A 25259-nucleotide genomic window follows, 5' to 3' on the forward strand; every position below is an offset into this window, starting at 1 on the left:
GAGTTCGAGACCAGCCTGGTCAACGTGGCGAAACCCTGTCTTTACACAAAATACAAAAATTAGCCTGGCATAGTGGCACGCACCTGTAATGTCAGCTACTGGGGAGGCTGAGGTAGGAGGATCAGTTGAGCCCAGGAGGTTGAGATTGCAGTGAGCCATGATCATACTACTGTACTTCAGCCTGAGTGACAGGAAAGACCCTGCCTCAAAAAAATAAAAATAAAAAAATTATTCTCTCCCTTCAAAGCAACTTTGTAAGTGTGGCTTTGAGAAATGTCGAGGAATCATCGGAGGCAAGAGTCAGCGTGTGAATGGACTCACCAGCAGCAAAAACAGCCAGCCCATGGCCACACACAAAAAATCTGGACGGTCAAAAGAGAAGAGAAAGTCTAAGCACAAGCTGAAGAAAAGGGTGAATAATTATCTAATGACTTTCCCCAAAAGCTGTTCATGAGATGCTTAGAGGCAATTGCTGGAATAAGGGAATTACCAGAGGGTGGCATCTTAAGAGTGGTTTTAATATTCTTGGAGATTATTTCTGACTGATATTTTTTTAAATCTCTAATCTGATCCATCTCTTTTTCAGAGAGGCCATCTCTCTGAGGAACCCAGTGAAAATATCAACACCCCAACTAGATTGACCCCCCAATTACAGATGAAGCCAATGTCCAATCGTGAAAGGTAAAAAGGAAATATCCTTATCCATGTTCTTTTTAAGTTATATGATTGCTTATCTGTGTAAAAAATGATGAAACTTCTGTATTGTTGATCCACTTTCTTTTGTCTTAAGCCAAAGAGTTCAGGGGATCTGTGAACTTGGATGGAGGAAATACAATCTTTTTTTTTTTTTTTTTTTTTTGAGATGGAGTCTCACTGTGTTGCCCAGGCTGGAGTGCAGTGGAGCAATCTCAGCTCACTGCAAGCTCCACCTCCCAGGTTCACGCCATTCTCCTGCCTCAGGCTCCAGAGTAGCTGGGACTACAGGCAGCCGCCACCATGCCTGGCTAATTTTTTTTTGTATTTTTTTAGTAAAGATGGGATTTCACTCTGTTAGCCAGGATGGTCTCAATCTCCTGACCTTGTGATCCACCCACCTCTGCCTCCCAAAGTGCTGGGATTTCAGGCATGAGCCACCACACCTGGCCAAGGAAATACATTTTTATCTTACCTAATTTCCTTTTTTTTTTTTTTTTAATCTTTCTTTTTTTTTTTTTTTTTTGTAGAGCTGGGATCTTACTCTGTCACCCAGGCTGGAATACAGAGGCCTGGCTCACTGCAATCATGGTTTACCGCAGCCTCCAACTCCTGGGCTCAAGTGATCCCCCTGCATCATCCTCCCAAGTAGCTGGGGCTGCAGGCGCGTGCCACCACACCTGGCTAATTTTTTTTTTTTTTTTTAATTTTTTGTAGAGACAAGGTCTCACTATGTTGCCCAGGTTGGTCCTAAACTCCTGGGCTCAAGCTATCCTCCCGCCCCCACCTCCCAAGGCATTGGGATTACAGATATGAGCCAGCACACCAGACCATCTTATGTTCCCTAATTTCTAAATGAAATAACATTTCCACATATCCCTGTAGACCCATCTACTCATGAGGCTGAGGTAGGAAAATTACTTGAGCCCAGGAATTCAAGACCATCTTGGGCAACATGGAAAGACCTTGCTTTTTTTTTTTGAGATGGAGTCTCACTCTGTCACCCAGGCTGCAGTGCAATGGCACAATCTCGGCTCACTGCACCCTCCAACTCCCGGGTTCAAGCAATTCTCCTGCCTCAGCCTCCTGAGTAGCTGAGATTACAGGTGCACTCCACCACACCCAGCTAATTTTTGTACTTTTAGTAGAGATGGAGTTTCACCATATTGGCCAGGCTGGCCTCGAACTCCTGACTTCAGGTGATCCACCTGCCTCGGCCTCCCAAAGTACTAGAATTACAGGGGTGAGCCACCATACCTGGCCCAAAATTTTTAAATAACTTAATTTTTTTTTTTTTTTTTTTGAGATGGAGTCTCATTCTGTTGCTCACGCTGGAGTGCAGTGGCACGATCTCAGCTCACTGCAAGCTCCGCCTCCTGGGTTCACACCATTCTCCTGCCTCAGCCTCCCGAGTAGCTGGGACTACAGGCGCGTGCCACCACACCTGGCTAATTTTTTGTATTTTTTAGTAGAGACGGGGTTTCACCATGTTAGCCAGGATGGTCTCAATCTCCTGACCTTGTGATCCACCCGCCTTGGCCTCCCAAAGTGCTGGGATTACAGGCGTGAGCCACCACGCCCTGCCAATAATTTAAATTTTTTGAAGTAACTTAAAAATAATTGTTCAGGCCGGGCGCGGTGGCTCACGCCTGTAATCCCAGCACTTTGGGAGGCCGAGGCGGGCGGATCACGAGGTCAGGAGATCGAGACTACGGTGAAACCCCGTCTCTACTAAAAACACAAAAAATTAGCTGGACGTGGTGGTGGGCGCCTGTAGTCCCAGCTACTCGGAGATACTGAGGCAGGAGAATTGTGTGAACCTGGGAGGCGGAGCTTGCAGTGAGCCGAGATCGCGCCACTGCACTCCAGCCTGGGTGACAGAGCGAGACTCCGTCTCAAAAAAAAAAATAAAATAATTGTTCAGAGAATGGTTCCATAGGCTTCATCAGACTGTCAAAGGAGTCTGTGGTAGAGAAAAAATTAAGAATACCTGCTTTGGCAGGGTGCAGTGGCTCACGCCTGTAATCCCACCACTTTGGGAGGCCAAGGCGGGCGGATCACCTGAGGTTGGGAGTTTGAGGCCAGCCTGACCAACATGGAGAAACCCCATCTCTACTAAAAATACAAAATTAGCCAGGCATGGTGGTGCATGCCTGTAATCTCAGCTACTCAGGAGGCTGAGGCAGGAAAATTGCTTGTACCCAGAAGGTGGAGGTTGCGGTGAACCGAGATCGCACCATTGCACTCTAGCCTGGGCAATAAGAGCAAAACTCCGTCTCAAAAAACAAAAACAAAACAACAACAAAAAACAGAACACCTGCTCTGCTGACATGTTAACAGAGCAATAGAAAGGATCTTTAGTGGTAATTTCTGCTGTTCCCTGTATTCAGATAAGAATTGTCCCTTTCACAAGCAAACAAGTGAGTATGTCCTATTTGTTGAAAGTTTATCCTTATTTATAACCATTGTGTAATTTTAGCCCCTTTCATTCTATTTCCCTATTTCCCTTTAAGTCGTAGAAATTTTATATTTCGGAAAAACCAGTCCAGTGGTTCTCTACTTTGGCTGTCTATTAGCATGGGGAACTTTGAAAAACCCCCAAGGCCCAGGCCACACCCTAGACCACTTAAATCAGAATTTGCAGAGGTGGAACCCAGGTATCAGTAGTTTATAAAGTCTCCCAGGGGATTCCAATGTGCAGGAACTAGAAAATTAGTCTAATCTCCATTTAAGTGAGAAGTGAGACACATAGCTTGAGATTTATCCAAGATCACATCTATTTACATATGTCTTGTTATGGAAATTGAATAATGGAATCATCAAAATTGTATAGGATCAGTCAAGATACACATAACTCATTTAAGTTTAGGGAACCAGGGCCAGGCACGGTGGCTCACGCCACCACTGTAATCCCAGCACTTTGGGAGGCCGAGGCAGGTGGATCACCTGATGTCAGGAGTTCAAGACCAGCCTGGCCAACATGGGGAAACCCCGTCTCTATTAAAAATACAAAAATTAGCTGGGCATGGTGGCAGGCGCCTGTAACCCCAGCTACTCAGGAGGCTGAGAGAATCGCTTGAACCCAGGAAGTGGAGGTTGCAGTGAGCTGAGATCACGCCACTGTACTCCAGCCTAGGCAACGGAGGGAGACTTCGACTCAAAAAAAAAGTAGTAAGTTTAGGGAACCATATGGCAGCACTGCACCTAACATAGTTTGCCCAGTGCGTATCCATCTTACGTGTCTTTACCTTTATTTGCCAGTCCAGTTCTCCTTGTTATAGGTGATCCTAAGACCCTACTTCATCTTGACAACTGTATTTAGAATTTGTACAAATAAATCTCTGCCTTCTGGTCAGGCTGTTTCACTTGCCAGCATTTTTGCAGCCTTTAATTGTTTGCCAGATGTATGTAAATATTACATGTTTTATGTAATGTAAAAAAATTCAAGATACAAAACTGAGTGATGCTTTTGCCCATATAATTCTCCTTACAACAGCTCAGTTCACGTATATATCATCTAACAGTGGCTTCCATAGAGTAGACATGTAATACATGCTTATTTAATTAATGAATAAAGGAAGATTTTTTTTCCTTCCTTGCAGGAACTTTGTATTAAAGCATCATGTATTCTTGGTCCGAAACTGGGAAAAGATTCGTCAAAAACAGGAGGAAGTAAAGCACACCAGTGATAATATTCACTCAGCATCATTATATACCCGTTGGAATGGGATCTGCCGAGATGATGGGAATATCAAGTCTGGTAAGGCATTTGAAACATTTCTTTCTTTTTTTTGAGACAGAGTTTCACTCTTGTTGCCCAGACTGGAGTGCAATGGCACGATCTAGGCTCACTGCAACCTCTGCCTCCTGGGTTCAAGCAATTATCCTGCCTCAGCCTCCTGAGTAGCTGGGATTACAGGCCCCCGCCACCATGCCCGGCTAATTTTTGTATTTTTAGTAGAGAGGGGGTTTTGCCATGTTGGCCAGGCTGGTCTGGAACTCCTGACCTCAGGTGATTCGCCTGCCTCGGCCTCCCAAAGTTCTGGGATTACAGGCGTAAGCCACCACACTCGGCTGAAACATTTCTATTAATTTATTTTAGTTGCTTTCCAGCAGATAATCTATTTAACAACTCCTTTTAGTATTGACCAAAAAAGTTATGATCCAAATATGTACGCATCAGTCAGTAATAACCTATCCATCCCAGTTCTTCAGCTTTCCTCTTTTTAGGGAATAGAAAGAAACCTCCTTCTACAGCCTTTCAAACATGACCTATGGTCTGAAATAGTCATTAGGTATCAGATAGATAGTGGGCCCTCTTTGTTACTTCCTACCTTGAAAATAACTTGCAGACAGAGTAAATAGTGATACCAAATCCACTGGGGAAATTGGGGTGGGGGACGGGTAATTATCAGTGGGTGGACGGGTCATTATCAGTTTGAAGACCTTTTTATCTCACATTCAGATTCAGCTGAGGACGGGTCATTTCTGACATTCAGATTCAGTGGGGGACGGGTCATTATCAGTTTGAAGACCTTTTTTTCTCACATTCAGATTAGCACTGTACTCACAAACCATCAGATTTCCTTTTTGTAACCTTCATGCATTAATAATATAACAGCACTCCTGAGTTCAGATATTTATTATCCAGAAGAGACTGAAAGCAGAGGAACTAGCATGTCCAAGCATCCTTTCTAACTGAAAATAGTGTTCAAAAGATCATGCTCTTTTTTTATCCTTTCCTTCTTCCCCTAAAAAGGTAGAAGCAATTCTGTGTGATGTGTGAGGGATATGCTGAATGCTAACTAGATAGATTTAAAAATTTGCCCAGAATCTTACATCCTATCAATGACTTGATTGGCATAAATTCTTTGAACTTATATCCTAACTATTTACTTTTTCTAATAATAACAGATATCATTTACAGAGTGCTTACATGTCAGGCACTGAGCTAAACACATTAAAAGCATTATCTCATTTAACCTGCATTATTTCCTTATGAGGGAAGTACTACCATTATTACCATTTTATGTTTGAGAAGCTGAGACATGGGTTAAATAACTTGCCAAAATCACACAGCTAATAAGCAGTGACACCAGAATTCAGATGCTGATAGATTCATTTTGAAACCCAGACTTACAACTGCTATACTGTACTGCATTTGAGCACTAAGCTAAGATCCCTCTTGCAGCATTTTGTCTCCAGTAAATTCTGGTGTTTCCTGATTTTTCATTACAGAAGGTAGAAAGAACTCTGTGCCCACTAATCTACCTAATCACTTCAGGGGAAAATAGAGCAAATGGCAGGAATCCATTGGGAAAGAGAAAGACATGTAGAGCTCCTTCTTTCCTAAAACTTAATTTTCACTTTATTCTTCCAGATGTCTTCATGACCCAGTTCTCTGCCCTGCAGACAGCTCGATCTGTTCGAACAAGACGGTTGGCAGCTGCAGAGGAAAATATTGAAGTGGCTCGGGCAGCCCGCCTAGCCCAGATCTTCAAAGAAATTTGTGATGGTATCATCTCTTATAAAGGTGACTATAACCACCTTCAAATTTGTTCTTTTTGTCTTTTTTTTTTTTTTTTTTTTTTAATAAATAGAGATAGGGTCTTACTGTATTGCGCAGGCTAGTCTCAGACTCCTGGGCTCAAGTGATCCTTCTGTCTAGGCCTCCCAAAGTGCTGGGATTACGGGTATGAGCTACTGCTCGTGGGCATTTCTTTTCTTTTTCATTTCTGTTTCTGTCTCCTGATTATCTTTGATATTATAGTGGCTTTTTGCAGTTTTGTTAACCTAAGGATATAAAGAGGAAAATGGGGACCAAACTGCCCTAAGATGTAAGATGTAAAGTTTTGAATTTTGAGGCACCTATTCCATTTACATTCCCAAAATAAATCACACTCTCTGCTGCATTCTGTCCTTTTTGAGATGGAGGTCTCACTATGTTGCCTAGGCTGGTCTTGAACTCCTGGCCTCAAGCAATCCTTCTGTCTCGACCTCTCAAAGTTCTGGGATTGTAGGCATGAGCCACCATGTCTGTCTTGCATTCTCAAGTAGGCTTATCTCACCGAACATGCAACTGCAGTAAGTATATCTACCATGTCACTGCATTCTGAGCATGAAACACAGGCTCTTTTACTCTCTAGTGAAATTGCCAGAAATTAAGTATGGTAGCAAATGAGAAGTGGCCCCTCACCATAAATTCCATTTTCATAATACAGAGTAACTTTTACAGGAAAAATCAATTACAGAAAATATTCACAGTACAGTACTAAATTATTCAATATCTGGAATTTAATTGGATCCATACCCAACAGAATAACAGTAATTTATTTATTTATTTTATTTTACTTTTTTTTTTTTTTTTGAGACAAAGTCTCACTCTGTCACCCGGGCTGGAGTGCAGTGGTATGATCTCAGCTCACTGCAGCCTCCACTTCCGGGTTCCAGCGATTCTCCTGCCTCAGCCTTCTGAGTAGCTGGGACTACAGGCACACACCACCACACCTGGCTAAGTTTTGTATTTTTTAGTAGAGACAGGGTTTCACCATATTGGCCAGGCTGGTCTTGAACTCCTGACCTTGTGATCCACCCGCCTCAGCCTCCCAAAGTGCTGGGATTACAGGCGTGAGCCACCATGCCCGGCCTTTGTTTTTATTGTTTTAGACAGGGTCTCAGTCTGTTGCCCAGGTTGGAGTTCAGTGGTGCAATCTTGACTCACCACATCCTCCGCCTCATGGGTTCAGATGATTCTCCCACCTCAGCCTCCTGAGTAGCTGGGACTCCAAGTGTGCACCACCATGCCCAGCTAAATTTTGTATTTTTTGGTAGTGAGATGGGGTTTCAACATGTTAGCCAAGCCGTTTTCGAACTCCTGACCTCAAGTTCTCTGCCCACCTCAGCCTCCCAAAGTGCTGGGATTACAGGCGTGAGCCACTGAGCCCCGCCAAACAAATTTTTTTTTTTTTTTTGAGACAGAGTCTCATTCTGTTGCCCAGGCTGGAGTGCAGTGGCACAATCTTGGCTCACTGCAACCTGTGCCTCCCAGGTTCAAGCAGTTCTCCTGCCTCAGCCTCCCAAGTATCTGGGATTGCAGACGTGTGCCACCACAACCAGCTAATATTTGTGTGTGTGTGTGTGTGTGTTTTTAGTAGAGACAGGGTTTCACCATGTTGGCCAGGATGGTCTCAATCTCTTGACCTCGTGATCTGCCCACCTCAGCCTCCCAAAGTGCTGGGATTATAGGCGTGTGCCATCGCGCCCGGCCTTTTTTTTTCTTTTTCTTTCTTTTTCTTTTTTTTTTTTTAGGACGGAGTCCTGTTCTGTCACCCAGGCTGGAGTGCAATGGTGCAATCTCTGTTCACTGCAACCTCCGCCTCCCGGGTTCAAGTGACTCTCCTGCCTCAGCCTCTCGAGTAGCTGGGACTACAGGTGCATGCCACCACGCCCAGCTATTTTTTTTATTTTTAGTAGAGACGGAGTTTCCCCATGTTAGCCAGGATGGTCTTGATCTCTTGACCTCATGATCTGCCCGCCTTGACTTCTCAAAGTGCTGGGATTACAGGTGTGAGCCACCTCGCCCATTCCCAGCCAAACAAACTACTATTAATTAAGGGCAGTTAATGAGAACTAGGAAGCACTTTTTGGATAAGATATTCGTTTTGCTATTATAAGATTTGTTGAGTAGTAATTTGCCCTAAGCAGATTACCCTCAATAAGTTCCCATCTCTCATTCTTCATAGGAAGTTCTTCTCATTACCCAGCTAACATTGTGCTACCTTTCAAGCAGATACAACTATATCTTTCATATCCTAGACAATCTTAGAACTATCATTTGGGCCGGGTGCGGTGGCTCACGCTTGTAATCCCAGCACTTTGGGAGGCCGAGGCAGGTGGATCACCTGAGGGTCAGGAGTTCAAGACTATCCTGGCCAACGTGGTGAAACCCTGTCTCTATTAAAAATACAAAAATTGGCCAGGCGCGGTGGCTCACGCCTGTAATCCCAGCACTTTGGGAGGCTGAGGCAGGTGGATCATGAGGTCAGGAAATCGAGACCAGCCTGGCTAACACAGTGAAACCTCGTCTCTACTAAAAATACAAAAAATGAGCCGGGCGCGGTGGCAGGTGCCTCTAGTCCCAGCTACTCGGGAGGCTGAGGCAGGAGAATGGCATGAACCCGGGAGGCGGAGCTTGCAGTGAGCCAAGATGACGCCACTGCACTCCAGCCTGGGTGACAGAGCAAAACTCTTGTCTCAAAAAAAAAAAAAAAAAAAAAATTAGTTGGGCGTGGTGGTACACGCCTGTAGTCCCAGCTACTCGGGAGGCTGAGGCAGGAGAATTGCTTGAACCCAGGAGGTGGAGGTTGCAGTGAGCCGAGATCGTGCCATTGCACACCAGCCTGGGCGACAAGAGTGAGACTCTGTCTTAAAAAAAAAAAAAAAAAGAAAGCTTGGATTTTTCTCTCACTTTTAATTTGAGGGATTCTACTCTTCCAGTTAAGAGATGCTTGCCTCACTTGTATGGTGGAATCTTTCTACTAAACCTCACATTCTTTTGCAGATTCTTCCCGGCAAGCACTGGCAGCTCCACTTTTGAACCTTCCCCCAAAGAAAAAGTAGGTTCACATTTGTGGGAATCATCTGAGTTTTTAAAAAGTGCTAAGTGTGCCAGATTGACACCCTGGCTTTGTGTTCCAGGAATGCTGATTATTATGAGAAGATCTCTGATCCCCTAGATCTTATCACCATAGAGAAGCAGATCCTCACTGGTTACTATAAGACAGTGGAAGCTTTTGATGCTGACATGCTCAAAGTCTTTCGGAATGCTGAGGTATTTTTCACTGACTTCAAACGGATTTCACAAGTTTGTTCTGAACAGAATTAGTCTAGAAGTTTAAGATTTTTACCCTCCTCTATCAGCCATATTTCTGGTTGGAAAAGCCAGTCATTTTTGAGTATCCTTGGGGTATGTGTTACAGTATACTAAATATTATAGAAGGCTATCTATGAAGACATTGATACGACTAGAATGGAAGGTTAAATCATTCCCCCCCAAAAAAAAATAATTTTTGTAAAAAACTAATTTAGTATTAAACCTTTATGACTGCATTATATAGATATTTTAATACATTTAACTAATATCTGTAGTTTCTTTCCTCAAGAAAATAAGTACATGTGAAATATACAGAAATATGCGTAGGTAAATGTTTATATATGTGTGTGTGTGTGTGTGTATATATATAGATAGATATAGATGTAGATATATATTTTTTTTATGAGACAGAGTCTTGCTCTGTCACCCAGGCTGGAGCGCAATAGCGTGATCTCAGCTCACTGCAACCTCCACCTCCCAGGTTCAAGCAATTCTCCTGCCTCAGCCTCCTGAGTAGCTGGGATTACAGGCGCCTGCCACCACGCCTGGCTAATTTTGTATTTTTAGTAGAGACAGGGTTTCACCATGTTGGCCAGGCTGGTCTTGAACTCCTGACCTCAGGTGATCTGCCTGCCTTGGCCTCCCAGAGTGTTGGGATTACAGGTGTGAGCCACGGCGCCTGGCCAGTAATATATCTTGAGGATGGAATTGAGGAGTATCACAGTGATAAGACTATGGAATAGCTGAAGCTCATTGGAGAGAAAGTGGCCTTGAACTGATTTAAAGGACAGGATGGACTGTTGTATGGTGCATAGAAGAGAGGAAATTATTCAGTAATTTTGACATACCTTGGAGAGGTGTTTGGAAGACAAAAGAGCCTACTAGATAAAGGAATAATAGAAGTTGAAAGACAAAATGAGAAAGAAAAATAGACAAGCGGGAGAAGAATTAGAGCAATCTTGAATTGTAACATTCTTCCTACTGAAACCCAGCTTCCACATAGATTCAACACCTGTAGATCTGTCACAGATATCTGCAAGACAAAGGTGTATGTTGAACTTCTACAGTACATTATGCTTGTGATATTAATTCATATTTCATGATCTCTGTGTATTTGATCTTGTGGACAAGAAGGCCCGTGACAGGAATTGAATGACAGATCAATTGAGCAAATGGAAAAATAACATGCAGATTCTAACTTGAATTCATTTTAGTTCAGTTTAAGTTGTTACCAACTGTCTGGCCATATATTCGATACTATTGAAAATCTGTTAACCAAAATGGGAGGGTAAAGAAAGTCATGCTACCTCTTCAGGTAAATTGTTAAGCCAAATCGAGAGGACCAAACATGATTTCTTTATTTGCTTTCTTCAGAAGTACTATGGGCGTAAATCCCCAGTTGGGAGAGATGTTTGCCGTCTACGAAAGGCCTATTACAATGCCCGGCATGAGGCATCAGCCCAGATTGATGAGATTGTGGGAGAGACAGCAAGTGAGGCAGACAGCAGTGAGACCTCAGTCTCTGAAAAGGAGAATGGGCATGAGAAGGACGACGATGTTATTCGCTGTATCTGTGGCCTCTACAAGGATGAAGGTCTCATGATCCAGTGTGACAAGTGCATGGTGAGGGTCAGGAAATGAAGCAGAAGCTTGGTCCTGATGAACACGGTGACTATATTCAAAGAAGAAGCCCATGCCTCTTTTGGATTGGCTTGAAAGACTGTTTATGAACTGTAACTTAGCCTTGGTTTCTGTTAGGTTTCTGTGTTTACCATATTGCCTTTCTCCTTTTATCTCTCTCTTTCACTTTATCCTTCCCTTCTTTTTCTTTCCTTCTCTCCTCTCTTCTTGTTTTTTTTGTTTTGTTTTGTTTATAAGATAGGATCTTGCTCTGTCGCCCACACTGGAGTGCAGTGGCACGATCTCAGCTCACTGCAACCTCTGCCTCCCAGGCTCAAGCAATCCTCCCACCTCAGCCTCTCGAATAGCTGGGATTACAGACGTGTGCCACCATGCCCGGCTAATTTTTTGTACTTTTGTAGAGATGGGGTTTCACCATGTTGCCCAGGCTGGTCTCGAACTCCTGAGCTCAAGTGATCTGCCCACCTCGGCCTCCCAAAGTGTTGGGATTACAGGCGTGAGCCACCACGCCTGGCTCTTTCCTTCTTTCTGCCCACTTTCCACTGTACACTTCTTACATAATCTGGATCAAGGAAAATGACAGTATTTCATATAATGCTTTGCCTTTTGAATCATTAGTGATAGTATACTCTATTAGTTGAATCCTCTGATAGAGTGAAATATGTTAATACATGTAGGGCTCCTGATGAAGAAGTCAAAGCCTGGATTTGAGCCCTAGTGTCCCCACTAATATATGTGAACGCATAACTTTATGTGTAAAGTGGCTGTAAGTAACACATAGGATTGTTGGGAGGCTAAAGTTAGACAGGAGTAAAAAAAAACATTTTGTAGCTGTAAAGCCTTTCAGAATAGTCATAGCAATTACTTAAATTACTTAGTTTAGTGGTCTATTCATTTGTTTTCCTATTCTGTGTCCATCTCCCCATTTTATGTGCCCAGATCTATAGATTATGAGTCAATGGGTATACTTTTGCTTAGAAAAGTCATTTTTCTGTTTTCCTCCTATTTTACCATTTATCTCTAATTTCTCATTGACCCACTTAGCCTTAGTTCCTCTTTTACTTTACCCTGACCTATTGCTAATTTTTTATTCTGGGCTCCCAGGACACTCTCAATAAGTCATAGCCTCCATGTCCCCTCAAACTGTATGTTTTTCTACAGGTATGGCAGCACTGTGATTGTATGGGAGTGAACTCAGATGTGGAGCACTACCTTTGTGAGCAGTGTGACCCAAGGCCTGTGGACAGGGTAAGCTGCACCTCTGATAAAACTCTGATCTATAAGTAGGAGACGTAGCGCATGGTATCTTACCTGTCCTGCTCCTGCTTTGCAGAATTTCCTTTAATAGGTTGTTGTTCAGCCTCTCTGGGCCTTGGTTTCTTAAACTTTACATTAAGGGTCATAATTCTGTTTTTCCCTACTTCAGGAGTATGATCAAAGGGAAAATAAAATACTTAGAAATCTGTGGAAGGAATGGCACTATATAAAACTAAGGTTTTTGGCCAGGCACGGTCGCTCATGCCTGTAATCCTAGCACATTGGGAGGCTAAGGCGGATGGATTGGCTGAGCTCAGGAGTTCGAGACCAGCCTGGGCAACACAGTGAAACCCCATCTCTACTAAAATACAAAAAAAATTAGCTGGGCATGGAGGCGTGCACCTGTAGTCTCAGACTTGGGCAGCTGAGGCAAGAGAATTGCTAGAAGCTGGGAGGCAAATGTTGCAGTGAGCCAAGATCACACCAGTGCACTCCAGCCTGGGCGACAGAGCAAGCCTCCATCTCTTAAAAAGAAAAAAAAACAAGCCAGGCGCGGTGGATCATGAGGTCAAGAGTTCAAGACCAGCCTGGCCAAGATGGTGAAACCCTGTCTCTACTAAAAATTCAAAACTTAGCCAGGCATGGTGGCAGGTGCCTGTAATCCCAGCCACTCAGGAGTCTGAGGCAGGTGAATCACTTGAACCCAGGAGGCAGAGGCTGCAGTGAGCCAAGATCGCACCACTGCACTCTAGCCTGGGCAACAGAGCAAGACTCTGTCTCAAAAAAAAAAAATTTTTAAAAAGCTGGGCGTGGTGGCTAACGCCTATAATCCCAGCACTTTGGGAGGCCGAGGCAGGCAGATCACAAGGTCAAGAGATAAAGACCATCCTCGGCCGGGCGCAGTGGCTCACGGCTGCAATCCCAACATTTTGAGAGGCCGAGGCAGGTGGATCATGGGGTTAGGAGTTCAAGACCAGCCTGGCCAATATGGTGAAACCCCGTCTCTACTAAAAACTACAAAAAAAATTAGCCGGGTGCAGTGGCAGGCGCCTGTAATCCCAGCTACTTGGGAGTCTGAGGCAGGGGAATCACTTGAACCTGGGCGGCAGAGGTTGCAGTGAGCCAAGATCACGCCACTGCACTCTAGCCTGGGTGACTGAGTGAGACTCAGTCTCAAAAAAAAAAAAAAAAGACCATCCTGGCTAACATGGTGAAACCCCATCTCTACTAAAAATACAAAAATTAGCTGGGTGTGGTGTTGCGCGCCTGTAGTCCCAGCTACTCGGGAGGCTGAGGCAGGAGAATTCACTTGAATCTGGAGGCGGAAGTTGCAGTGGGCCGAGATCGCACCACTGCACCCCAGCCTGCCAACAGAGCGAGACTCCGTTTCAAAAAAAAAAAAACAAAAACAAAACTGAGGTTTTTATAAACACATCAGATGTTCATGAAAGGAATAGCTTACAAAATCCAGAACTTGGTACCCTTAACGTCTTTATGTTAGACGGTGGTTTAAGTGAAAAGAGCACTGGACTCAGAATCAGCAAAGGTTAGTGTTAGGCTCACTTCATAGGAGAGAGGGTAAGTGGCTTGCCAAAGTCATTAAGTGGGTTCTATGCTTGGCTCTGCTATCTTTATATGTGTGATTTTGGGCAAGTCATTTTTAAAAAAAGAAGAGATTTAGGCAGTATTTCTTAACAATGTTGCTGTTGTCATGTTTAGGTGAATAGTTCTTGTTGTGAGGGATGCATTTCAGAATGTTTGGCTTTCTTGGACCTTGGGCATTAAATACCAGTAGCATACCGCAATCATTGTAATAATTAGTCTCCCTTCACACATTTTCATATGGCCCCTAGATTACATAGAGCAACTACACAATTAGTGCTTCATAAAACATAGATTGAGATACTTAGCCTGTCAGTTTTGTCCTCTACCTTCGCTTTTCCAGGTTTAACAACTCTAGTTGCTTTCATCTTTTTTGTGTACCTGTGGTGTATCGAAATGACTAAACAGTAAGTTTTGATTGATTGAGAATTCTAGGTTGAGAAATAAGTAGGTTGAATGCAGTAATTCCAGCCCTTATACATTGGCTTTCTACTCCTGTCAGGAGGTTCCCATGATCCCTCGGCCCCACTATGCCCAACCTGGCTGTGTCTACTTCATCTGTTTGCTCCGAGATGACTTGCTGCTTCGTCAGGGTATGTATATAGGAGCTAACCCTACTTGTCAGAGGTGACCTTTCTGAATAGTAGGAAGTCTCTGCTGTCTCCATCATAGTCATTGTCTCCATACGGCCTCGAATAGCAATAGAATATAAGTTTTTATATCTGTAGTCCTTGTGCTTACATGCATCACCTCTCCACCAAATAATACTAATTTGAAATGACAGACATGTTATAAAGCTAATTTTAAGACTGGGAGAAACACATAGGAAGCTCAAGAAATGGAGGCCGGGCGCGGTGGCTCACACTTGTAATCCCAGCACTTTGGGAGGCCGAGGCGGGCAGATCACGAGGTCAGGAGATCGAGACCACGGTGAAACCCCGTCTCTACTAAAAATACAAAAAATTAGCCGGGCGTGGTGGCGGGCACCTGTAGTCCCAGCTACTCGGAGAGGCTGAGGCAGGAGAATGGCGTGAACCCGGGAGGCAGAGCTTGCAGTGAGCCGAGATTGCGCCACTGCACTCCAGCCTGGGCGACAGAGCGAGACTCCGTTTCAAAAAAAAAAAAGGAAGCTCAAGAAATGGAATGCCTCCCTTATATTATTGTCATAGCTTAGAATTGATTATCATCACCTAACGCTGCTGCTTTTAACTCTCTCTGTTTATACTGTTTCAGATTATGAGTTCTGTGTAGACCCTGAGTCAGATAAACAGATGCCTAACAGAATTCATACAAGAATTGTTTTATGTTTCTTCTGTGTTCTGGGTCTTCCTAGGTGACTGTGTGTATCTGATGAGGGATAGTCGGCGCACCCCTGATGGCCACCCGGTCCGTCAGTCCTATCGACTGTTATCTCACATTAACCGAGATAAACTTGACATCTTTCGCATTGAGAAGCTTTGGAAGAATGAAAAGTATGTGCTGAGGTCCTGTCCTTTTCTTCCAGCCGTGCTGTACCAGTGGAGCTGAATGTTCACTAGGATCTTGCTAATCAACTAAACCTCTCCCTTCTCACTTTTCCTTTTTTTAGAGAGGAACGGTTTGCCTTTGGTCATCATTATTTCCGTCCCCACGAAACACACCACTCTCCATCCCGTCGGTTCTATCATAATGAACTATTTCGGGTGCCACTCTATGAGATCATTCCCTTGGAGGCTGTAGTGGGGACCTGCTGTGTGTTGGACCTTTATACGTATTGTAAAGGTAAGTGATCTGGGCTAGTTAAAAAATGACCTCGGCCAAGTGCAGTGGCTCACGCCGGTAATCCCAGCAGTGTGGGAGGCCAAGGCAGGCAGATTGCTTAAGCCCAGTAGTGTGAGACCAGCCTGGCCAACGTGGCAAAACTCTGCCTCTGTAGCCAGGCGTGGCAGTGTAGGCCTGTAGTCCCAACTACTGGGAGGATTGCTGAGCCTGGGAGGCAGAGGTTGCAGTGAGCCAAGATCGCACCACTGCACTCCAACCTGTGCAACAGAATGAAACCCTGCCTCAAAAAAAAAAAAATGACCTCAATGACCTCATGTCTCCTGTTCATTGCCCACCCATTCTTGTTGCCTGTGTATGATGAAAGATTCTCCAAGGCTAGCTATGAAACTTCAGAGAGCTCTACTATATTTTTTCCTTTCTTTTACCTAGTGCTTAGTACTCAATAAAAGTTTATTCTTTTTTATTAAATTTAGTTAATTTTGTTAATACTGTGTACTAATTTCAAATTCCAGCTCTACCACATTTTATCTATGTTCCCTTGTGGAATTTACTTAATCTAAGTATCAGTTTCCCATTGAAAATAAGGATTATCTATTTTAAAGAGTTCTTAAAAGATTATATAAAATAATCTGCAAAAGCACTCAGCCTAGTTTATGGCTTAGAGTAAAAGCTCAATATATGTTATTTGTCTTTATTAACAGAGTTCAGTTGCCTAGACTGTTCTGTCAGAATCATAGCAAAATAGTCTAAAAGAGTATGTATTCCATTCCAAAACTGACAGACTTCTTGCAGTTCTGTGTGATACTGATGAGTCCTCCTTGTCTCAGTTAAAAAGTATTCATTTACAAATGTGTTTCCCTCAAATCTATACCTCTGTTCTTTTCTTGTAACTCCCCGTAACCTGCTCTGTTTTTCCCTCAAAATACTCCCTCACACATCCCTGTAGCACTCAGTTTACATTTCTGGTTTATTCCCATCCATTCTGCTGTATATTTACTTTATCCTTTGTTGACACTAGTGTCTGAGAACTCTTTGTCAGGCAACTACCAAATGCTTAGTTGTCCTGCCTCTCTAAATAGCTACCATGTAGGGTTTTAAGGGTCTAGCTGCTCTCCCATTGGTGTGTATGGGGTCTTTGGGCAGCTCAGGGGGATAAATGGGGAAATAGGATTCCTTAACACTGGTTGGACCCATAGGGAGACCCAAAGGAGTGAAGGAGCAAGATGTGTACATCTGTGATTATCGGCTTGACAAGTCAGCACACCTGTTTTACAAGATCCACCGGAACCGCTATCCTGTCTGCACCAAACCCTATGCTTTTGATCACTTCCCCAAGAAGCTCACTCCCAAAAAAGATTTCTCGGTGAGTCTCCTTCCTTTCTTAACACTACATGTTAGGACAATCTGGTTCATGCATGAAATTCACTGAGTGAAAATCTTCGTGTAGTTCTCTGCTTCTTCATCCAAATTCCATCCCAAACTATGGAAATCTCTGTCTCTATTTGGGACATTTGAACAGCATAAGTACATTTCCTCACATAGACTGTATCTCAGAAAATTGTTGATATAGTGTTATACCTTTCCTCTTTTCTCTTTCGTCTGTTTAACCTTTGCCGGCGAGCCCCATTCTGTAGATTTTTGTTTTGTTTTGTCTTTCACACCCATAATTTTAAGAAGCAAGAACCCTGAAAAACTCCTTTTTTTCCTCTCTCACATTGAGAACACACCTGTAAAAGAAGAACCTTCACAGAAAATAATTCAGTGCTTTTTCTTTTTATGCCTGCATTAAAAATGGAAGACACGATCATTATATAAAATTTGTGAGCTAGGCACGGTGGCTCACGCCTGTAATCCCAGCACTTTGGGAGGCCTAGGCGGGCGGATCACGAGGTCAGGAGATCAAGACCATCCTGGCTAACACAGTGAAACCCCCTCTCTACTAAAAATACAAAAAATTAGCCAGGCGTGGTGGCGGGTGCCTGTAGTCCCAGCTACTCGGGAGGCTGAGGCAAGAGAATGGCGTGAACCCAGGAGCCGGAGCTTGCAGTGAGCCAAGATCACGCCACTGCACTCCAGCCTGGATGACAGAGCGAGACTCCGTCTCAAAACCAAACAACAACAAAACAAAATTTGTGGTGGTGGTGTTTATTGTATAAACATCATGGTGGCTCACATGTGTAATCATAGCACTTTGGGAGGCTGAGACAGGAGGATCACTTGAGCCCAGGAGTTTGAGGTTACAGTGAGCTGATTGTGCCACTGCACTCCAGCCTGAGTGACAGAGCCCTCTCTCAAAAAAAAAAAAAAAAAAAATGAAGTATAGAAGCATTAAGAGGAAAAAAGTTATATATATACTCCACTATCCAGAAAATAACCATTATTAACATTTTCATTTTCAGGCTTTTTCCTGGTATTTTTTCTTTCAAATTGTTGAGAACCATTTGCCAATTATATGTTTTGTCATTCATCATTCCGTAAAGATTTTGATCATCCATTCATCTGTTTGCTCTTATAAAACCCTGGCTGAGCTTCCCATCTTTGAGTCTTCTTTTAGTGGGCCTGTAAAAATTCATAGCTGTCACCCTGGAATCCTTAGAAATAATCTAACCAGGGCCAGGCGCGGTGGCTCTCACCTGTAATCCCAGAACTTTGGGATGCCGAGGCGGGTGAATCACAAAGTCAGGAGATTGAGACCAGCCTGGCCGACATGGTGAAACCCCATCTCTACTAAAAATACAAAAATTAGCCAGGCGTGGTGGCGTGCACTTGTAATCCCAGTTACTCAGGAGGCTGAGGCAGAAGAATCGCTTGAACCCAGAGGCAGAGATTGCAGTGAGCCAAGATCGCACCACTGCACTCCAGCCTGGCAATAGGGCAAGACTCTAAAAAAAAAAAAAAAAAAAAGAAAGAAAAATAATCTAACCAGAAAACAAAGCAATACATTCCTATTTTCCCTATTTTTTTTTTTTAATTTTCCAGACCGTCTTTTGTATTCTCTGCCCACCACCAGGTCTTTCCTCACATCTAGACTTATTTGGTTTTGCTTGCTCAATCAATAGCTTACTGACTAGCTTTGAAACCCCAGCCTTAACTACAGTCATGTGCAACATGTTTCAGTCAACATTGGACTGCATATACAACGGTGATCCCATAAGATTATAATGGAGCTGAAGAATTCCTTCCTATCATCTAATGATGTCATAGCTGTTGTAACATATTGCAATGTAATACCTTTTCTATGTTTAGATACACAATACTTACCATTGTATTACAACTGCCTACAGTATTCAGTACAGTACTGTGCTGTATATATAGGCTTGTAGCCTAGGAGCAATAGGCTATACTAAATAGCCGAGGTGTATAGTAGGCTATACTAAGTAGCCGAGGTGTATAGTAGGCTATACTATCTAGGTTTGTGTAAGGACACTTTATGATGTTTACATAACAATCAAATCACCTGATGACATGTTTCTCAGAACATATCCCCATATGTCCCCAAGCGACATATGACTGTATTTAAAAGGTGAAATGGGGTAGAGAAAATTGTGCACTTACCCCTCCCATTGTCATCCTGGGAGCACAAAATGCTGATAATCATTGTGGCCTGCATATTCATAGAAGTACTAAATTTCTCATCTTAAAACAAAGTCACCCAACTTGTCTACTGCCCTACTGTGTTCCTTATCCTGACTGGCCCCAGAAGAGAGTTAGCTCTCCCAGCTTCTGCAATATGCTTACCTCTTCCTTTTCTTCTCTGCAGCCTCATTACGTCCCAGACAACTACAAGAGGAATGGAGGACGGTAAGTCCTATGGGGGGATATGAGGATCCTAAGGGATTGACTAAGAGCTTGAATGGATCAAGAAAACAAACAACTACCCACTCAGCTCCACTTCTAGGACTGGGTCTTCTCTGCAGAGTAGCCCAGTGTAGTGCTAGCACTATGGAAGAACTAAATTTCAGTAGATGTGGTCCCATTATGGAGCCTTAGTTGGAGCAACAGAGAGATGTGCAAGGAGTAGAGACAGAGATTTGGAACAGAACTCCAGACTAGAAAAGTTTCTTTTAGATGTCTGTAAGCTTTCCCCATTACCTCAAGGTATATCAGCTCTTGGTACCTCTATCAAGGAACAGATGTAGCCAGTACAGTTTTCACTGAGCTATGAACTATGGGTTCATAGTTTTTATTTTTGCTTATTTTGTGCATGAGGATTATTCCTGAAGAAAGATGACAGAAGGCTTTTTCTCCAGTCTCGTCATCTGTTGAATGGGGGCATAACAACTGCTTTACCTACACCAATAGCTTACCATAAGGGAGAAAATATTAGACTATTGATGTGAAAAAGGGAAGCAGGAAAATTTAAAACTCCATTTAAATATTTATTATTATAGTTGGATTACTGGCATCATAGGGTTGTACCATACTTCTCTAGTCATGAAGCAATCATGTAGAACCAGCTAAGCAATTTTATTAGCCCTTGTGTATTTTATGGATTCCTATACCATTTGTGCATATTCCTAAGAGAAATAATAAAAGTTGAATTTTATAAATAAATTTCAGGTAAAGGCAGTGTTTTGTTCAAATAATATAAAGTGAAAACGAGAGTCAAGTTTCTTACCTCAAGCTAAGGCTCTAACTGCTGGACTCCAGGATCTCAAGCCATCCTGAGGCCTCCTACCCTTCATCCCCTTTTCCTCCTCAATTCTTACTCTAAATTCAGATATCCTTTGGCAGATCATCCTGGAAGTCTGAGCGCTCAAAGCCACCCCTAAAAGACTTGGGCCAGGAGGATGACGCTCTACCCTTGATTGAAGAGGTTCTAGCCAGTCAAGAGCAAGCAGCCAATGAGATACCCAGCCTGGAGGAGCCAGAACGGGAGGGGGCCACTGCTAAAGTCAATGAGGGTGAAAAAAAAACAGAGGAAAGTAGTCAAGAACCCCAATCAACCTGTACCCCTGAGGAACGACGGCATAACCAACGGGAACGACTCAACCAGATCTTGCTCAATCTCCTTGAAAAAATCCCTGGAAAAAATGGTAAGAATAATCAGGTTCATATCTAGGGTTTAGATAAATGCAAAATGAGAGGGAATGGAAAAAAATTGTAATTACTGGTTCAGCACCAAAGTATTCTAAGAAAATGGTGTAGTTCTTTCATAGGCTTGCTTTTAGTTACATCTTGGGAGTGAAACTGGAAGGTGAGATGATCTCCTCTAAACAACCACCTTTTTCATGGACGGTTGGAGGATGGTCTAAACTGCTTATAGGTCAGAAAAGGAATCATTGAGTTCGTGTGCTCTCCTTAGAGCTCAAATCTGGAATAAAGAGTAGGAGATTGGTGGCCGGGCGCGGTGGCTCACGCTTGTAATCCCAGCATTTTGGGAGGCCGAGGCGGGTGGATCACGAGGACAGGAGATCGAGACCATGATGAAACCCCGTCTCTACTAAAAATACAAAAAAATAATTAGCCGGGCGTGGTGGCGGGCGCCTGTAGTCCCAGCTACTCAGAGAGGCTGAGGCAGGAGAATGGCGTGAACCCGGGAGGCGGAGCTTGCAGTGAGCCGAGATTGCACCACTGCACTCCAGCCTGGGCGACAGAGCAAGACTCCGTCTCAAAAAAAAAAAAAAATAGGAGATTGGTATTTTGATGAGCCTCCTTGGTTCTGTTTTCAGCCATTGATGTGACCTACTTGCTGGAGGAAGGATCAGGCAGGAAACTGCGAAGGCGTACTTTGTTTATCCCAGAAAACAGCTTTCGAAAGTGACCCTCAAAGAATGAGAACTTCAAGCATCTGGGATCCAGTGGAGCTAATCAGTCCTGCCTCCTGCTCTCTGGGTATAGACAGGGGTGGGAAGGGTCCGTCCGGGCACGGGGAATGGGGCCATGTTGTTGACATTAGGTACTTAATAAGCCTTGGAGCTAGTGGAGAGGGAGAGGAAAGGGTTCTGTCCAAGACGGTTCAGGTTAATTAATTTTCCTCTCCATTGCTTCACCTTAAGGGTTAATAATGTAGAGAGGAGGGAGGACCACATTGATGACCAGAACCTACTGGTACTTTATAGCATTTGCCCCACTCCACAGCTTAGGTTTTTCTGTCATCCTCAGATCCCACAGGCATTGCTAAGAAGCTACTTCCTATACCCAGGTATAACTCAAAATCCAAAAGGATAGGACCAGGATCCCTATTCCTACCCCATCTATTCTCTATTGGCTCCAAGAGCTACCCCAGAGACCTTAAACAGAAACAGTAGCTGAGGCTTCTTCCTAGATACCTGACTAGGGAAGTTTGTCTCTCCTTTCTTGCCCAACCAGGTCAAAGTAAAATGTGAGTTGACAGCTCAAAGCACTTGTAACTGCTGCCCCCTCCCTACCTCTACTCCCCAAAATGGAATCATAGGATAGGGAAGGCCCCCATGGGGTCAGAAGGGCACGGTAGTTCTTGCAATTATTTTTGTTTTACCCTTCATAACCTGTCAAACATATTTTTTTCTAGTGAGAAAGCCAGGCCCCCGCCAGCACACATGCTGTTTTTAATGCGCTGTAGTTCTTGTGTGTCTGCTGTGCTGTGCAAATGGAGATTCAGTTCAAAATAAAATCATTTAAAAACCTACATAAAAAGAACTCTAAACCCACCCCCGCAACAAAAGTCACTACATAAACTGTTCAGCAGTATTCACCTATCAGAGTATTTGCTGTGAGTATAGATTATCAATTGAAAACACTACTCTTGTTTTCTTAATTGTACAGTTTTCAATGTCCCTTTCTTAAAGAGACAGTGTATTTCTCTTCACCGCAGTCCCATCTTCCTTCACCCTCCTGAATGACATCAGGAGGTATATCCAGGGTGTCTCCTTCCTTCCTACTCTCTTGACCAGAAGTTAACAGACTATACTGTCTCTTTAAAAATAAAATTTAAAAAGCTTTGTTGTCTTTTCAGACATACATATGCATATATGTTTTAGATGTTCTAAGAGAAAAGATGGTTTTTAAATGTGCCAAGTTGTGTGTGTGTGTATATATATATATGTATGTGTGTGTATATATAATGTGTGTGTGTGTATATATATATATATATATACACACACACATCTGCTGTGTGATTGGTAAGCAATACAATAGTAAACATGTCCCCATTACTTTTTTCTAATATTGGACCAATGCTGTCCTAATTGTACATTTCCCCTTACGGTGACGATGCTCTGACTCGTTTAGGTAGACACATTGACCACCTTCCATTCCATTGAATATTTTTTTCTTTTTCCCCTTTCTGTGTCATTCTTGAGGAAAAAACAAAAGAGATAGGGGATGCCAATGATCCCCTTGAGCAGAGAAAAAAAGCAAAATAAATATTTTATTAAAGAAAAAAGAGAATTAAGAAAATAGTTTGGAGTATTTTCTTACTGTAGAGAAGCACTGTACATTACTAAGAGACCTGGGTATAAGATACTCACATGTGGAGCTGGAAAAATCGCATGTCCAAGCCCGTTTGAGTGGTTTCTTTTGTTTTTCATTGCAGGGAGTGGGTGGGAGGGAGGTGGGACTAGGGGCACTTTGGGGGTCTCCTTTTAGTCAAAAGCGAGAAAATGACAAGAAAGAGATTAAAATTCAATGTTTCCTTTATAGTGTTAAACACTAAAATTTTAAAAAAGATGAAAAAGAAAAAAAAACTTTGTAAAATGCGAGAACAGAAGCAAAAGACACTACGCTCTGTCATTTTATCTTTCTTTTGTTGAAAGACTAAAAAAAAAACTGAAATGTTTTTTAGACAATCAAATGTTAGGTAAGTGCAAAAACTTGTTTTTTCTTACTGGTGTAGAAATTAATGCCTTTTTTTATTTTTCAGTTATTTTATAATAACGAAATAAAAAGAACCCCCCAGCTGCCAGGCGGGTTTTGGTGTTTGAAATGCGGGGCAAAGCACTACATCACTGCAAATAGATACAGAGTTAGTCTGCATGTCTGTAGGCTGTGTGATTGCGGAAAATATAAATGCTGCTAATATATTTCCTTTTTACAAAAGCATATCTAAATAGATGATTGTTTTGATGTTAATCTTTGTAAATTATGTATTACCAATTTTAACATTGGATGTAATTGCATACAAAGCTTGCATCTCAATCCTTGAAAGTCTAGTATTAAATGGAAAAAACTTTTCCTAACTGTGGACTGATGAGCTTGCTATTTTTTTCTCCTTCTTATCCCCACTTACCTTCCAAGAACAACTTCATCCTGTTTCCAAGGGGATCTTTCTGAAACAACATCATAAACATGCTAGGCTGCACATGAGCACACTCACTGCCATTGACTACTGGATAAAGTCATTTCTTCAGTACTAGGATCTTTCTAGTCTGGACCCAGCCTAATCAATCAGCGCAATAATAACACACACCAAATGTCCAGTTGCTTTGTTGTTTTTTGTTTTTGAGACAGAGTCTCCCTGTTACCCAAACTGGAGTGCAGTGGCACAATCTCGGCTCACTGCAACCTCCACATCCCGGACTCAAATGATCCTTCTGCCTCAGCTTCCCAAGTAGCTGGAACTACAGGCATGCACCACCATGCCTGGCTGATTCTTGTACTTTTTGTGCAGAGTTTCACCATGTTACCCAACCTAGTCCAGCTGTTTTGTTGGGGTTTTTTTTTTTTTTTTTTTTTTTTTTCGAGACAAGGCCTCACTGTGTTGCCCAGACCAGAGTGCAGTGGCGCATTACAGCTCACTGCAACCTCAACCTCCGGGGCTCAAGCAATCCTCCCAACTCAGCCTCCTGAGTTGCTAGGACTACAGGGGCACACCACCACGCCTGGCTAATGTTTTTATTTTTTGTAGAGACAGGGATCTCCCTGTGTTGCCCAGGCTAGTCTCAAACTCTTGGGCTCAAGTAATCCACTCACCTCAGCCTCCCAAAGTTCTGGGACTACAGGCATGAGCCACCATGCCTGGCCCAGCTGTTTCTTTCTTCTTTTTTTTTTTGAGATGGAGTCTCGCTGTCACCCAGGCAGGAGTGCATTGGTGCAACCTCGGCTCACTGCAACTCCGCCTCCCGGGTTCAAGGGATTCTCCTGCCTCAGCCTCCTAAGTAGCTGGGATTATAGGCGCCCGCCACCATGCCTGGCTAATTTTTTTTGTATTTTAGTAGAGTCAGGGGTTTCACCATGTTGGCCAGGCTGGTCTCAAACTCCTGACCGCAAATGATCCGCCCATCTCCCAGAGTGCTTGGATTACAGGCCTGAGCCACCGCACCCAGCCCCAGCTATTTCTTAAACATGGCATGCGGGCGGATCACCTAAGGTCAGGAGTTCGAGACCAGCCTGGCCAACATGGTGAAACCCTGTCTCTAATAAAAATACAAAAAATTAGCTGGGCGTGGTGGTGGATGCCTGTAATCCCAGCTACTCTGGAGGCTGAGGCAGGAGAATCGCTTCAACCCGAGAG

The 25259-nt window shown here is 43.2% G+C and overlaps 1 protein-coding gene across 5 annotated transcripts in view; it reads left to right on the top strand.

The window, feature by feature from the left end:
- Positions 1–23985, top strand: part of ASH1L (ASH1 like histone lysine methyltransferase) — a 234754-nt gene extending 210769 nt beyond the window's left edge. For 4 of the 5 annotated variants that reach the window (XM_030824301.1, XM_030824299.1, XM_030824300.1 and 1 more), the window contains 15 exons: positions 248–412; positions 587–681; positions 4296–4453; positions 6074–6226; positions 9254–9308; positions 9391–9523; positions 10940–11188; positions 12368–12454; positions 14568–14658; positions 15399–15549; positions 15654–15826; positions 17023–17189; positions 19587–19627; positions 20561–20862; positions 21499–23985. In XM_030824301.1, coding sequence (XP_030680161.1) covers positions 248–412; positions 587–681; positions 4296–4453; positions 6074–6226; positions 9254–9308; positions 9391–9523; positions 10940–11188; positions 12368–12454; positions 14568–14658; positions 15399–15549; positions 15654–15826; positions 17023–17189; positions 19587–19627; positions 20561–20862; positions 21499–21590 — 2112 coding nt within the window. In that variant the 3' untranslated portion in view covers positions 21591–23985. The remainder of the gene's footprint in view (positions 1–247; positions 413–586; positions 682–4295; positions 4454–6073; positions 6227–9253; positions 9309–9390; positions 9524–10939; positions 11189–12367; positions 12455–14567; positions 14659–15398; positions 15550–15653; positions 15827–17022; positions 17190–19586; positions 19628–20560; positions 20863–21498) is intronic. The other variant, XM_030824302.1, reaches the window with a different exon arrangement.
- Positions 23986–25259: the final 1274 nt, after the last annotated feature.

This window comes from Nomascus leucogenys, chromosome 12, assembly GCF_006542625.1.
Source record: "Nomascus leucogenys isolate Asia chromosome 12, Asia_NLE_v1, whole genome shotgun sequence".
Classification (NCBI taxonomy): Eukaryota; Metazoa; Chordata; class Mammalia; order Primates; family Hylobatidae; genus Nomascus; species Nomascus leucogenys.